The sequence below is a fragment of the Xiphophorus maculatus genome, chromosome 1 (genome assembly GCF_002775205.1).
Source record: "Xiphophorus maculatus strain JP 163 A chromosome 1, X_maculatus-5.0-male, whole genome shotgun sequence".
NCBI lineage: Eukaryota > Metazoa > Chordata > Actinopteri > Cyprinodontiformes > Poeciliidae > Xiphophorus > Xiphophorus maculatus.
Window position 1 is genome coordinate 21,263,572 of NC_036443.1, and position 15,720 is coordinate 21,279,291.

The following is a 15,720-nucleotide window of genomic DNA, read 5'->3' on the forward strand; positions in this document are numbered from 1 at the left end:
TAAAAACTGCAAACACAATGACCTTAAATCATTTTCTATTCTATTCAATAAGGTACAGCAGAACAGGTACAGAATCTCTTTGAAAATGACTTTACAGTACCAATACCAGCTATTCCTCTAAGCAGAACCAGTGTTCATAACCAGCCACCATATCGAAGCTTATTAGGCAGATAGATGTTGCTGAGGAAGTCCGGAGCTATGGAGGACAAGGACTGCAGTTCTGCCTTAACTTTACTCTGCTGCATCAGCTCAATCTACAACAGGCAAGCAAACAACTTTAAAGAGGTATGGAAGAGAAAGCTGTACAAACATGTCTAATTTTTATCCTCTCACACACATTCTTCTGTAATGTGTCACATAAGGAAACCTCAAAACTCTGTAGGGACTTTGTCCTTTTAAAAAAACAGTGAGATTTCTTGCACCAGCTTCCAAACATATCAGATCTGTTTATATCTATATATTTTTTGATGAACTTGTTCTACGGTATTATTTAGATGTGTAAACAAAAGTAGTTATGTAGACCAGATTTTGTTTGTTCAAGAATGACTAATAAAAATTAGGTATATTAGTAAAATAAAAAAGCAAGTGTTTGCAATAAACAAAGTACAAATGAACTGCATAAGTAAACAATATAACACATATTAAGTGTTAATTTAAATATAGATTCAAAACTTAAACCAAATAAATTTCACCAAAGCAGTCCTTAAATTATTCAACAACCTGAACAGAATTCTTCATTAAACCATTTGTACATCAGGTCTGATCTAAGACAGACCTGGTGCAAACCACCAAGGCTTAAAGAAATTAAACCAAAATTAGAAGTGCAGTTATGTCAATAGCATTATTTAACCATTCAGAGAAGACCAGAAAATGGCAAAATAATGCAAATGGTTAGCAAAATCCCTACGTTTTTCCGAAGATGCGGTCCACATGATTAAGTTAAAGAAACAGCGACTACTCTACATGAATGTAGGTTAAAGGGGAAGGTATCAATGGCGTTATTGAAACAAAATAGTTAGTTCCAGCTGAGAATCTTTTCAGTAGGATGGTGAAAAAAAACACTGGAACTTGTCAGGACTGAGGATCAGTGCTATGTCTCAAGGAGAAAGAACAAAGACACATTAAAATCGTCCCCACTATGCTTACAATGAGGTATGATGGTGCCTCAGTAGAGCCTGTAGATTGGGGGAAAACATGGATTTAACAAGCTAACTAGAAGCACTTGGAGTCACCTGGTGTCAATGTGAGAGTTGAAGTTTGGCCTTCATTGGATCTACCAGCAGGATAGTGATCCCAAGCACACCTCAAAATCCACCAACACACCCTTTAAGAGAAAAGGGATGTGTTGGACGGCAGAATGGCCATTATAGTTGTCGTAATTTAATTAAAACTCTTTCCTTTAATTTAAAAAAGGAGGAGAATTTTATTGAACTGACGACCTTTACACAGCAGTTGGCTCAGTTACAAAATTAGTTGCAATTGAGCAAAATACAACTAATTCTACTTAGCTTAGCTCAGCAATTTAATGTGCTGAGCTATTCAAATTGCCTTATTTGATTTGTTTGTTGCAAACACATGTTAAGTGAATTTTTTTACCAAAACACCTAATTTAACGTGAGGCTAAATAACTAAAAAGAGAGAAAAAAAAGTTTGTTTTTCTCTTTTCCTGCACTTTATTTTCACCCACCTCTTTGCACCAGTCTGGTTGGCTGGTTAAGTATGGCCTCTTCAGCAGACTGTTGAGCTTGTTTTCATCTGTCTTGGTAAGAGGAATCAGGGAATCCTCAGGAACCCTTAACCTAAGGCAAGTAATTTTCATTTCACATTACTGATTGGTGTAATCACCTAAAACTATTTCTTCTGCCAAACATTTCTGGATTTGTAAGGCACAAAATAAGAAATTAGGTCAGTTAAAGAAAACAAGAAAAAGATGCAGACTACAATTAAATACATCTCAAAAAGCTTTTTTCCCCTAAATTTGTTGAAACTGATGTATACTTAAAATGCCATATAGTCTCAAGTGCAGTCCCTTGAGGGGAAAAAAGAGGTAAACAGCAACTGAAACCAAAACAAACAATTTAAATGTCCTCCGAATATAATTCCAATTGGAGGCAGGAGGAGGAAATAGGAAGTAGCAAATTGTGATTCCAAACCTCTGCAGGTCAGAAGGGAGAAGGCCAAGCCACATAACGCTTGGGACGGTCAGACTGTGGGCCTCAAATGACATTGACTGTGGAAAAAACCACTCAATTACACAAAATCTCTCCAATGCACACATATTCAATGTGGTTTTATGTTCAAGAATGATTTACAAATAAAACAGGGATGGATACACAAACATAACCAATGAAAATGCAGTTAATCTACTTCCTAAAAATGATCACTCCACACACAGCTACTGTAAACATTCTGAGACTTGAGTTTGTCCTTTACCAGACACCAAATGGAGCATTGCAGAGTATAGAAATAACACAGCACTTACCACTGATCCATACTTGTAGATACACATGATCTCAATGCCTGAAAACATTCAGAGAGAGACAGACACCGACATACCAGAAGAATTATCCTCTGAGATGTGAAACAGAACTTTGACCAGAATAAAACATTACATGTGTGTCTGGCCATGCAACTAGAACAAGGTTGAAAGTATCAAGAGTTTCCGAGGGGAGAGGTACTAATAGCCAAACTAAGCACAGCGCTTTGCAAAAATATCTGTAGTTCTCTAAATGTTCATGTTACACCGACAAACTTTGTATTTTATAAAGATTTTATACAACAAACACAAATTAACACATAACTGTGAAGTGAAATAAAATATGTGCTGCTTATATTTACCAAATTACAATAGAAGAAAAGTGGTCTGCATCACCACGTCACTGTGAACACACCATCCCCACAGTGAAACATGCTGGTGGAATCATGCTGTGAGGAAACTTGTTTTCCCACCAGACATGGAAGAGAGTCAGAATGAACGGGAAGGAAACTGTCTCTGTGATGGGTGGTTTTTGAAAACAATGTTTTGTAGCTGAAGGTAAATGTCTTAATAGTTTGTGTCCAGAATGTGTGAGGTCTGCAAAGATGCGAGCTGTCCTTCTCCTCAACCTAGAAGATTAGCCCTGATTAGTCTCTCTCCAGATCTACGTAACTAAATACAGAACAGTACTGAAGAAAACCTGTTGACATGGAGCAGAGGTTCTTCAGCTTAACAATGGCCTTAATCTAACAACCTTAGTTTTTTTGCTCTTCAAATGTGCAAAGCTGGAACTGAAGACCCCTGAAAGACCTGCAGCTGCAGGTAGTGAAAGGTGCAGGCACAAACTACTGATTCACAGGTGATGAACACGAATGTATTCCAAACTTTTCACACCTTTAATAGTAAAAAAAAAAAGAAAACCCAGTGTCATTTTCCTTGCATGTTCCAATTATGCACAACCTTGTGTTGGTCTACCACATAGAAACACAATAAAATACAAGGAGGTGTGTAGCAGTATGGATATTTTTGCAAAATACCATTCTGTATAGATGCTAATATGTGCTGACTTAGCAAGACATGCAACCCAGCTGTGTTTGTCAAGAGATGAAAGGAGAGCCATCCTGATAGATGTGGTGAGCTATGCAAAGCATGCGTGAGAGTGAAGCTGATCTGCATTCAGATAAATTATCTGTACCATGAGGGTCAGCATCCACCAGGGCGAAGATGGGAATGTGTAACGTATCCCACAGCTTCCTCACCATCAGTCTGCTGTTCACATCTGGCACACCTTTACCCTAACTCACACAAAATCAGTATAAAATTTATTGTGACTAGAGTTACATAAAAAAAAAGACTACGTGTTTTTTTGTTTTTTTTTAAAGACAAACTGTGATTAGGATGCAAGGAGAAAGCTTTGTGCAGAGGTCATCATCTAGGAGCCGCTGGAATGTTGCATCCTTCTCTACAATCATGATAAATTTAGCTGATGATACAATATCTGAAAATAATTAAGACTTTAATAATTAAGACACATTTTGTCCAATAACAAAAAAGACTTAAGAATGTATACTTAAGACTGAGCTGACTTTTAAAGGATACTTTTAATTCCACCGATGTTTGAGGAAATGGAAACAGCCTGAAAAAAAACAACCAAAACAAATACAGGGCTATAAATACTGGTTTACAAAGGGCAACGTCTCATGAAGTCAGTTTGATTCACCAAAAAGGATCCATGTGGAGATGTTGACACATCATGGAGCTGTATAGCAAATTTTGCATAGTGTATAGTACTGAGACATGCACTCAGAGTGTTCCTGTCAACAGTACAAGACCATGTGGTGAGCTGGTGACAGCAATGTGCTGGAAAAAGTGCCAATGAGGCATAAAATAGCAACACAGAAGCTGGCTAATTACCTTACTTAAATAGTGCTGTATGATGTGGGGAAACATTTAAGCAGAGTATTTGTTTCAAAGTAAACTATCATAAATACTTTTAATGAGAATTTGTTTTTTTTTTACATTCGACACATGGAGTTAATAAGAGTCCTTTTACTGTGTCAGAAAATGTGCTGACAGAGAAAGAGGTTTAAGAGATTGTTCAAGCATGTATGTCTGTCTAGTATCACTAATTCATTTTAGTCATTGCACATCATGACCCTATTTGCACTTTGTTCTTCGCTGTAATGGAAAATGTAACCATGGAGAGCAGAATGTTTAAACTAAGCTTCTAATAGGTTATTAGGTTGTTTTCCTCATTATTTCTCTTCATGCATAACAGAAACCGGTACTGCAGAACAAAACAAACAGGCATGGCCAATTCTTAACATCTGCACATATATGTAGAGTTAATTTAATTCCCATTGCAGGTCATTATTCAGATGCTATAATAAGTTCTACATACTATGTTGTTTCTGAAAGCAAAACTTAAAATTGAATAGATGGATTGATCATGGACGATTACTAGCATATCATGTACTATTTGGTAGTTGAAGTGAAGATGACAAATGTAATTGTTTAACTGGGATAGCGTGTCAAAGTTGATGGGAAGAGGAGCTAAATAAAAGGGAATGCTGAAACAAATATGTTAAAGGGTGCAAAAGTCTTGAAACTGGGGCAGCAGTTCGCCTCCCAGCAGGACAGCAACCCTGGACATAAAGTCTGACTGATACACTACTTTAGATCAAAGTATATTTGTGCATTAAAACGGCTCAATCAAAGTTCAGATCTAAATCAAAGTGAGAATCTGTGCCAAGAAAATGCCCCTAAATATTAGTTTCTAGTTGTACAAAGCTAGTGGAGATATGCCAAAAAAAAAAAAAACTGAGGCTGTGTACACTTTGTAGAAATGTAGTTCTACAAAGTGTTGTCTCAGGGGTAAACAGAAATTATATTGGGCTACCTTGAAAAACCCTAATATTTTTTTAAGTTTGTGGCTATAACAAGGCAAAATCGCTAAATATTCAACCCATGTGAAGCATTAGATCTGTTGTATATCCAGGAAGAGTTGATATTAGAGGAAGTGCATTTTATATTTTGGGAAACTTACTGCTGAGGTGGGGTGGCAGTCAACTCTTGTTCCATCCTCCTCCAAATAACACAGATCACCAGAAATTAAGCCCTTGGATGTGGCCAACTGCAGACCAACAATACACAAACACATACAATGACTTTATGAACTCCACATCAATTCTATCTTTGTTTGATCAGTAACACCATTATTTACTTCACAGGTGTTTCCTGAACTATGAAGTGGAGCAAAAATGAAATATGGCACTAATGTAAAAGATTTCATATGTTAGATTTTAGCTAATATCCAAAAGAATTCTGCTACAAGCTTTTAATATAAGAGGTTTGCATTTTCTGCCAAGCAGTCACTGAATTATGTAAACCATCTGTCAGACTGAAATGAATATGCACACGTACCACATGTAGTGATCTGCGAGGAACCTTCAGCATGCAGGAGATGTCATCTATTATACTATCCACAGTTCTCTGTGACCCAAACAGCTGTATGTTGTTGTAATATATGTCCCTGTGGAAGAAAACTTCAAAGTGAGCACATTTAAGAAATGCCGCCTTTTCTTTGTAAAACCACTAAACAAGGATATCGGAATGTAAAAAAAAAAAGACTTTTTTTTTATTTGGCTTTTGGGAAATTCACTGACGACAAATGACCTTTTCGTAGCATAAGAGTTGCTCTGCACCAGCCTGTAGATGACGGAAAGAATCTTCAAAATTTGCGCTTTGAACAGAGAAATACATGTTTTGTTATTTATATTTCACTCACAATCATCAATTCTTTTCTCGTTTTACAAGACAGGAGGAGAAAAGAAACCCAGAAAATAATCTCCTCTTTTCCATGTGAACTGATCCTTAAAAGCCTCTTTCAACATGTTCTGTCTCTGCCAATTTGTCACCTAAAACTAAGTCTGACTTTTACTGCCGTCTGTGCAGTTTATTCATATGTTTATAATGAATACAAATTAAAGCCACATGAAGAACCACACAGCTGGAAATAACTTTTGACTAAAAACAAGCGGGAGAGTTCAATTTGAAGCTGATGTGGAAGAAGTGTGGGTATTTTCTCACCAAATTTAGTAACAGATGAAGAACAGTCGCTCCTAATGGAGGTGACAGAATGCCCTGACCTCATCTGAAGCCCGACAGCACTGTCAAAACTTTGTGCCGAACAAAAAAAAAAAAAAAGTAATTAAAATCCATTTACAATATGCTGTGTTTATTTTTAGAGCCACCTGTGAGAAGATTCCAGTTTACCTCTCCCTCCTGACTCCCTCAGCTTTTTACATTTTTACAATGAACTAAGACAAGTTTTGATTCAAAGAAGACTGACAGTGAGTCTTTGTTCATAACATGAGATCACCACAACCCAGTCATTTTAAAGCTCTTTATGGGTTTGCATGTGTCTTCCTTATCACTGTCATCTTTTATTGAACAGAAAGCTATTAAAGCTTCAATCGTGTTGACTGAACAGGGCACGTACTATGCAAATCCATGGCCGCACTTCCTCTTAAGAAAATGAAAAAAATTTAATCATCACGTACAATACTTTTAAATAGGATGGGATCATATTGTGATGTTGCTGGAGAAGGGTGGGTTTAAATAAGTTTATATTTCTACCCACTCCTTTCAATGTTCAATGTATTCAATACATTTCAATAAGTTTCAAAATACGAAATTTTGAAGGCTTTGCTTCATGTTAAAAGTTTAGTGTGTGTATTTTAATTTATTTGATGATTCCTTGTGTTTATGTTTGAAAGTGGAGCTCGCTTTCCACACAGTGAAGAATCATGGCTTTATAACCAATAAATACACACTTATTTACATTCAAGCCATGGCCTAGAATGAGATTATTATGGTATGATTATTCAAATTATATACACAACAGTATTTTAGTATTACTGAATTGATTCAGAAATGTATTACCAAAATGTTTAACATGATCCTTTTTAAAATTTCAAACCAAAAAAACTATAATAATTCCTATTACTGTTAAAATACTGTAGCATTTTGATTATTAAAGGTATAATAATATTGTCTTTAATATTTTTGTAAGTATGTGTATTCATCTTTCTAGAAAGATAAAAGATAAACATAAAAGCATTTATTCAGACAGCTGTCATGCAAAATGGACAGTGCTGTGTTACTCTGTGTTCCATACAAGCAGAAAAAATTATGATGGCTTTAGAGAAAGCGTTATCGTTCTCCAGAATCTAATTAAATGTTCTACAAAGTGTGTAAATTACATGAAGAAATCTGTTAGTAATTCTGAAATTGTAGGTTTTTAAAACCTTGGTTTGCAAGTTCCAAGTGTAGTTCACTTCATCAATAATCTTCTACAAATAAACTGGATATGCGGCCAAGTGTATTTCAAGGAGGTGCCAAGAACTTATTTCATTGCAAGGAGAAAGGCTAGGTCAGAACTTAGAAAAAATAAAATAAAATCATCAGTAAAAACACTTAAAACAAATGAATATGCAATCGCATTAATGTCAACTCTATAAGCGTCAATTAATCATACAATTTTAAAAAAGCTGTTCACAAACTATAATCTGCATATCTGTGAGGCCACTGACTGGAATATGCCAGAAACAAAAAAGGTTTGCATCATCATGGGTTCAAATCAGGTTTACCTGATATTGGCCCAACTGGATCTGTTGGGCAGTACCAGGATAGGTACTTCATCTCTTGACAGACTGGTCATTATTCCCAGGATTACATCTTCAATTTGAGTTAAAATTCCATCCCTGGATTAAATAAAATAAACGCAATTAATAAAATATCTATTGATCTGACAAACGCATCTAAAATGATGCAAGGAAAACAGCTACACAGACACAAACATCTTAATTCAGTAATAATCTGAGACAAAAAGTCATTTCATTACAGACAACTGATTCGAGGACTACAGCCTCTGCGAAATGGAGTGCCTTCTACCAGCTGAGCCATCCAGCAGCCATGATGCACATTTCTGTAATGTACTAATGTTTATCATGTCACACTTCAGGTCTAAACATAGCTACTCGCTCATCCTACATTTACTTACTGGACATTGTGGCCATACCTCGTCTGCCAACTTATTTTTTTCCCATTTCACAAGTTTATTTGTTTTATTTAATTATTCATAGTTGTTGTTTTTGTTAAACTAAAATAAATGTTTGCATGTAGAAAATAAATGGCAACCAATGTATGTGTTGACAAAATGAACAGAAGCAAAATGGGAAAAGTCAGTTCTGTGAGTAATTGCTCTCACATTTTCATACTTTTATACTAATTTGAGATTTGCTTACATTGTAATAATGCTCAGATGGTTTCCTTGTTTGTGACAGCGAGGTATGGGTAGTGACGACGGTAGTTACATTACCCGAGTAACTTAAAAAAAAATAAATAACTTTAGGGGCAATTTTAGGACACCATACTTTTAACTTTCACTTAAGTAAAATCCTTATGAAGCATCGCTGAGTAAAATGAAAAGAAAAAAATAAATAAGCAAGCTGGCTAACGCTAACACCGTTCACTGACCTTCAGTAACAGAAATAAAAGCGAACTTACTGACTGGTTTCCTCCACAGCACGTTGGTTCTCTGCTATAATGTCGACATTGTTCAACAGCTGAACACGAAGCTTGTCGATTTCAGAAAAAAACTGTGCTTCAAAAGCACTCATTCTGTTTCTTTATAACCAACTAAAAAGAAGCTAACAGCTGTCTGACACTTTACCTCCGTGGTTAGCTTGTACCTCAAATCTCGCGGTTAAACGAGACTGATTGCCTCGTGCGGTTATTGGATGAAGACAACTAAAATAATTTTAGTATAATTTGATCTTGTACTAAAAACACTTCTTATAATGTTGCTTTTTTGAATAAAATTATTGAAAAAATAATACATACTTTTAAGTTTAAGTATTTTACCTACATAAGTGCAAAATTATAGGCTACATTATTTTCAAAGTGCTTTGAAAAATAAAGACGTGGTCTGGACTTGTATTTACCCCATCTATTCTGATGCCCTTAAAAAGTGCTTTTCAATCCATATTGCAAAAATGGAAAGACTGTGGCACATTTTTAAACCTATCAAAACATGGCTGTCCATCTGTATAGACAAGGCTGGAAGATGGGAACTTTGGTTAGAGAAGCAGCCGAGATATCAATTGTAATTCTAAAGGAGCTTCAGAGATTTATATGTGATTTGGCAGAAGCCGTCGGCAGAACAATTGGTGGTAATGCCCTAAAAATCTTGGTATGAGTCAAAGATTCAAAAAGAAAAAAAAAACATGAAAACCCAACAACTGTGAAACATGCTGGTGACAACATCATGCTGTTTCTCACTACCAGGTACAGGGAAATCTGTTAGAGTTAATGTGACTGTGGACAGAGCTAAATATGAGTTAATGCAGGAAGAAAAACCCACAAAACATTAAATACTGGGGCAGATGTTTACTATCAAAGCATGTTTCTCTGTTAAGATGCCCTGGTTAAGTTCCAGACCTAAATTGAATTGGGAATCTGTGCTACTCAATTTGAATAAGATCAATTTGTTTTGGAAAAAAACAAAAGAATGAAGAAAGTATTTGGTCTCTAAATGCACAAAGTTATTATGGACATACTGGCAATACTTTTTAGTTGCAATTGCAACAACTGGTTTATTGAACATTTTCTGCAAAATAGACTGAAATTTTTAGAAAATATGACTTTACTATGGTATTATTGTGTACACTTAATTGCATCTCTTAAAAATACTTGACAATTAAGTAAGTAGGTCACAAATCTATTTTTTTCTTTTCACAAGCTAATAGTTATTACTCATCTTGTAGCTCTGTCCATTATTACGATCCAAGAATGTGTGTGGGCTGTAGTGGTTTAAGGTAATAAGCCAACATTGGCTAGTGCTAAGAAAAAATTCCCATTAGCACCCTCTGTGGGCCTCAATAATGAGACGTTCTATCTGAGCCTGCTGCTACTTGTCCAAGGTGTGTCTGCTGAATGTGCGTGTCCTGCTGTTTGCGTGTGTTTCTGTGGTGGTTTCAGAAGGACGTGGGTGGGGGCTTGTTTTGCTGTGGTAAAAGTCCACAAAGAAGAAATTAATAACATCGTTTCATCTCAGACACGTGGAATGAATTTTTAAGCATCATTTTGAAAATGCAATGACAACACATGCCAGCATGTGTTATAGATTTTAATGAGATATTATAATCCCTTCTCAATAAGGAGTTAGCTTACTGTATGGTTGATTAATTTCAGCTGTTTGAAACCCAAACAATAAAATGACTTTAACAAAATGTGACAACCCTAATATTGTGCATGTTTTCTATCATCAACAACCCTTTAAATCTGTTTCTGATTCTTTGTTGCGTCATTTAGCTAACATGTTGCTTCATTCTTAAAAAAAAAAAATGAAAATGTGCCCCGTTGAATATTAAGTTCTCCAGTGTCCACAGCTTTTAAACCTGTTAGCAGGCATGCTGAGTGTGTGTTTTCAGTGGCACTGTTGTCTTTCTTTCTCAGTGTGAAAGCCTGGTCAGAGTGTGTGAACCAAGATCTAAAAAAATAGGGGTCCATACCCCTGACCTGACCCTGAATACTTCCTAAAGTTCTCCCTGAGTGGCTGTGACAAGCTGCTTCCATTGGCTCTTAATATCTTTGTAATTGCTATCTTTTAGAGATGATGAGTAGCCCCCCACTCAAGCTGAAAATAATCTTAATATGTGAGAGACCGCATGTTGCCAGAGTCCTTTTTCATCTTTCCCAGAAAGCCCCGTGACCCCCGCTGTTCCTTTGGCCAGAGAGAGATTTGCGTCGAGTGTGAGGCCCTAACCTGAGGAGACAGAGTGCAACGAGTCATATGCATGTCTCGGGATGAGTGTTTGTGCTGGGCAAGAGGAGGGAACTCAGGGGGGAAATAGGGGGCTCCAGGGTCAGAGGAAAGAAAAGAGCTAGGTGGAAGGAGGGGTGGGGGGCACTCTTTGCAGGTGAGGGGGATTAGCTGCAGCTAGAGGCCCATCGAAACTAAATACAGATCTGTCAACCTAATCCTCACAAATAGAAAACAGAGCTGCCCTCCTTTCACAATCCACATAGTTCAGCACATCCACCTCCTACTCCGTTGCCCCCCACTCCAAACACACACTCACACAGTATACCTCTGGGTCTCCCATTTGTCTGGTTCTCATCAGCTTTGGTCATTTTGGCTATACCGCCCTCTCTTTAATGACCACTATCCCCAAAAGAGGAGCTAACAGATCACCCAGTGTCCAGTTTGACTGACAGATCCACATGGCCTTATGGAGTGATGGGACCAAGAGTCAAGGGGGCAAGGCCTCTCGCTACACAGAGAGGAATCTTAATGGAGCCAGAGCCTGGAGCCGCATTAAACTGGCTGGACCTTTATCAGGCCCACACACCTCAGTAATGGATGGTGATAAGTATGTGGCCGGGTTTGCAGTGTGCCTCACTGTCGAACCTGATGACACAAGTGACAGCGTGCCTGAATGATAACATCCTGCAACAGAATAAGCACAACTAAGCCTGGCATTAAGGGAAAGCTTAACTAAAATGGTATCTCTGACTGTCAGCACCAGCAGCTATAACTGATGGGTCTGGCTGCACTGCTTAGGGCTACATATCAGATCCAAGCTATACTCCGGTTTTCCCAAGTGCCATATCCAGTTGCAGACAAACACAGAGCTGACAGGACATACCTCATACAGGCGAAAGTAGGTAGTGAGTGATGGCAAAGAGTCCTGCAAGGTGCAGCGTTTCAAATAACGTAATATTGTATTTCTTACCAAAAAAATTCTGACAGTTCATTATGATATGTGATGAAACCCATTTATTACAGCAATTCTAAACTAATAAAATAGACCTCATGTGAAGGCTAGTATCGGGTAGCAGTTGCTAGTTTCTGTCACTTTTCATTTTATGTTTTAAGATGCGGTACTTTGAAAAGGTCTTTGCTCAATAACAAATTTCATCTGTTTTTTGTTTTTTAGGGACATTTGCAAGTTTCAGATGAATAAAATTTAAAAGCAAATGAGACACACCTTTTAAATGAAGATTTGGTTCTTTAATGGTAAAAGACTATTCAATTATGTTCTGTGACAACAGGTAACTGAACACAAAACTTATTAGCTGGTAGCAGCTACTGCCACCAAGCATCTGAGATACATGTCATTCTTTATCACAGCTCTGGAAGAATCTTTTTAGAGTTGAGAGAAACTCACGTTGAAGAGTTTAGAGGCTAAATGGCCTGCATTAGGTCATCATCCCACAGCTTTTCAACTAAGCTGGATGCTTTGTTAAGTCCAGACTTTAACAAAGCGACTTGGATACTATAATTTTATGTTTTTCAGCAATACAGAGGGAGGTCTCACTTATTGGGGTGAGGTTTCTTGATTTGTGCTTATTTGCTTAGTCAGGTGGGCCACTAGGAGTCTCTATAGGCCCTTTATGGTTCAGTGGCTTTCACCCGAGTTTCAACTTCTTAGAAATGGCTTTCTAAACTTTTTTCAGAGTGGTAGAGGTCAGTCTTCAACTTTCTCAACTACTCTTGAATTTATTTACATCAAAACAGCATGTGTTGCTTTTAGGAACATTTTAGCCTACTTCATGTTTCAGACAAGTTCTTAAAATTAAAGCGATTTCCCAATTTTACAGGACTGATAGCGGTCTGCCTTGGTGGTAATTAAACTCATTGGTTAAACTTATAGTTTATTCTTGACTTAACACGGTCATGAATTTACTTCCAGGAAGTAAACTGAAAAATAAGGGAAGTTGTATTAAATCAATACAACAACAATATTTTGATTGTCATTACATATTTTACATTATATCTGCAGTGTAAACCCATGTAGCTCCTATTATTTATTTCTTAAGATATGGGGATATACCATCCAACAACTCATTAATTTTTACTTTATTTTATTTTTGCTTCATCCATGTTTGTTGAAGTCACATAATATTTATTCCTTTTGGTTGAGGATAATACAATAACAAATACATTTCCATAAACTCAGTTTGCATCACTTAAAATGTAAAATAAGGGTAATATATATCAATTTATTCAAAAGTCACTTCTGTATTTAAAATGTTGAATATTTGTACTAATATTTAATGGATCAGGCTTTAAAAGATAAATATAATCATAACCAAATCCTAAGTGTATGACATAAAATGAACTATTTCAAAGCTCTTTCTTATGTCCACCCACTCTTTTTCTTTTTCTGTCTGCTTGTCTCACAGCTGCGTCTCATATGTTCATGAGGCCCCTGGATGTGCGAGACACCAGAAGGGGAACATTTGCAATAGCCAAGCTCCACCTGGTTAGGCTGTTTTAATAGGCCATCAGCTTGTGAACTGTACACATCAGGGTTAGGCCAAAAACCAGGAGGACTGGACAGGCAGATTGGGATGGGTGGGGAGGAAAAAAGAACATGTGCCTACGCCATATCGTGTCCTTGCAGCCGACCCCACATTTAAACCTTTTAAGACTTTTTTTTTTTAAAGACAGATTTACTCTACAGACCCACTTCCCCAAACCTCATCCGCCTTTCTGCATCCACAGATCTTCAAAGCATTACTGCCTGCTGCTCTCTGAGGCAACACATGAAATAAATATTAATATGACCTCTGACCACATGCTTTGAGCTCCTAAACAGAGTTAACCAAGCAGACAGGAAGAGCAGCATCTCTCGCAATGCACATGGGCTTTAACAAAAAATAAAAAGAAAGAAAAAGAGAGGACAATGTGACGAACAGATGACAATGTTACATGAGTGTTAAATTGTGTCCGGAGATGTTTTACTGCACTTCTGTGTGGTCTTCTTTGAAACTTTGTATCCTCCTCCAACCTGTTTCAGTGCAGAGAGGAGTTGCTCATGCAGGGGAGAAATGTTAAAGTGCAGTTGAAATGCTTTGTGCTAAATACTGATATACAAACCCAAGTCAAGCTGAAGAAGTAAAAGCAGATGACGATAGATATCACAAGCTTGTGATCTAAGTAATAAACTCTAAAAGTACAACTTTTTTATTGCAACAACTTCCTCCTTCATTGTTAAAACTGCTGAGTTGATAACAATTCAATGTCTTTTTCCTTTGTTGATCTGACACATTTATGGTTGGGTTATAAATTGTGACCCAGCATACTGGGTTATAGTTTTTTTTCACCAAAAACAGATTAAAACAAAGTGGTAAATGTTTGGCTTTAGCATTACCAAAAATTGTTGGGTCCAATTACCAATGTTGCAAAACGTCAAGTGTGTCAGATAAAAAGTACCGCCTCATAATGTCAATAAGACTTGCCATGAAAATCTAGATAACATCACTAAAACTCAATATTTAAAACTATATTAATAGTCTGTATTAATGTTATGTCTAATTTTTGATCAAAGTGGTAATGCTGAAAACATTCTTTTAATTTCAAAGCAGATAAAAAGCTAAATTGTTATTTTTAAGTGATCAAAAATGTTCTTTTCGTGTCATGGTTTGGTGGAGTACTCAAATCAGATTAAAGTGAGTAAATTACTCAAAATGAACTCTTACAAAACAAGACTAAACATGAATGGAAAACAACCAGACAAAACAAGAGAAAACAGAAACAGGAGAAACCGACTGTGAGTATAGTATAAATGAGTACAAATAGTGGGGAGGAGATTGTTGGCACAAGGAAGAGATGCGTGACTAACTGACGTGCAGCAGCTATGGGAGATAATGAACCGGAGCAACTGAGCGAGGCTGACTGGAGATCACACGGAAGTAACGCAGAAGGAGATCGAGAAGAAACTAAGACATTAACTGAATACAGGTGAGCAGGAAGTGAATAACTTAATGAAACACTGAAATCCTTTAAAAACATAGAACAAACAGAAGGCAGCAAAACAGAAAACCAAAGTTCAGCAGATCATGTTAGATTTCAGTGTTAAATAAAGTGATTAGCATCTTTTGGACAGTAACAAAATTGTGTGGACCATACTACCATTCTTTACTTTATCCTGACAAAGAGCTTAATTGAAACCTGGTAGAAAATAAAATAATAATAATAATAAAAAAGCAGAAAAGTTTCATGTTGTCCAACCTTGGAGTCAAAATTGAAGATAGAGGTACATATTTAGTTCAAAATTGTGATTTATGAAGACAGGTAATTTCAAGTCTCTTATCTAACCGAACAAAGTCCGTCCCAATTATTGACTTAATAGTGAGTTAAAACTTCCCACCAGCACGAAAAAAGCATTTAG

The 15,720-nt window shown here is 36.7% G+C and overlaps 1 protein-coding gene across 1 annotated transcript; it reads right to left on the bottom strand.

The window, feature by feature from the left end:
- Positions 1-86: 86 nt before the first annotated feature.
- Positions 87-9,207, bottom strand: spo11 (SPO11, initiator of meiotic double stranded breaks). Its single transcript, XM_005805678.2, has 13 exons — positions 9,047-9,207; positions 8,128-8,241; positions 6,566-6,654; positions 6,152-6,218; positions 5,900-6,008; positions 5,523-5,609; positions 4,076-4,112; positions 3,865-3,974; positions 3,672-3,771; positions 2,483-2,520; positions 2,154-2,230; positions 1,688-1,799; positions 87-254 (listed from the first exon to the last, which is right to left on the bottom strand). Exons 1-13 carry the CDS (start codon positions 9,157-9,159, stop codon positions 135-137), a joined length of 1,173 nt encoding a protein of 390 aa, XP_005805735.1. The 5' UTR covers positions 9,160-9,207; the 3' UTR covers positions 87-134.
- Between the last annotated feature and the right edge of the window lie 6,513 nt (positions 9,208-15,720).

Bases quoted from the DNA above. Each gene is read 5' to 3' on its own strand.
- spo11 (XM_005805678.2), bottom strand. From the start codon at position 9,159: ATGAGTGCTTTTGAAGCACAGTTTTTTTCTGAAATCGACAAGCTTCGT. The intron at 4,113-5,522 runs GTAAGTTTCCCA...GTTTTTTTTCAG, and splicing joins ACTGCCACCCCACCTCAGCA to GCTGTTTCCATTTCCTCAAA. The intron at 3,975-4,075 runs GTATCCTTTAAA...AATTATTTTCAG, and splicing joins AAACATCGGTGGAATTAAAA to ATATTGTATCATCAGCTAAA.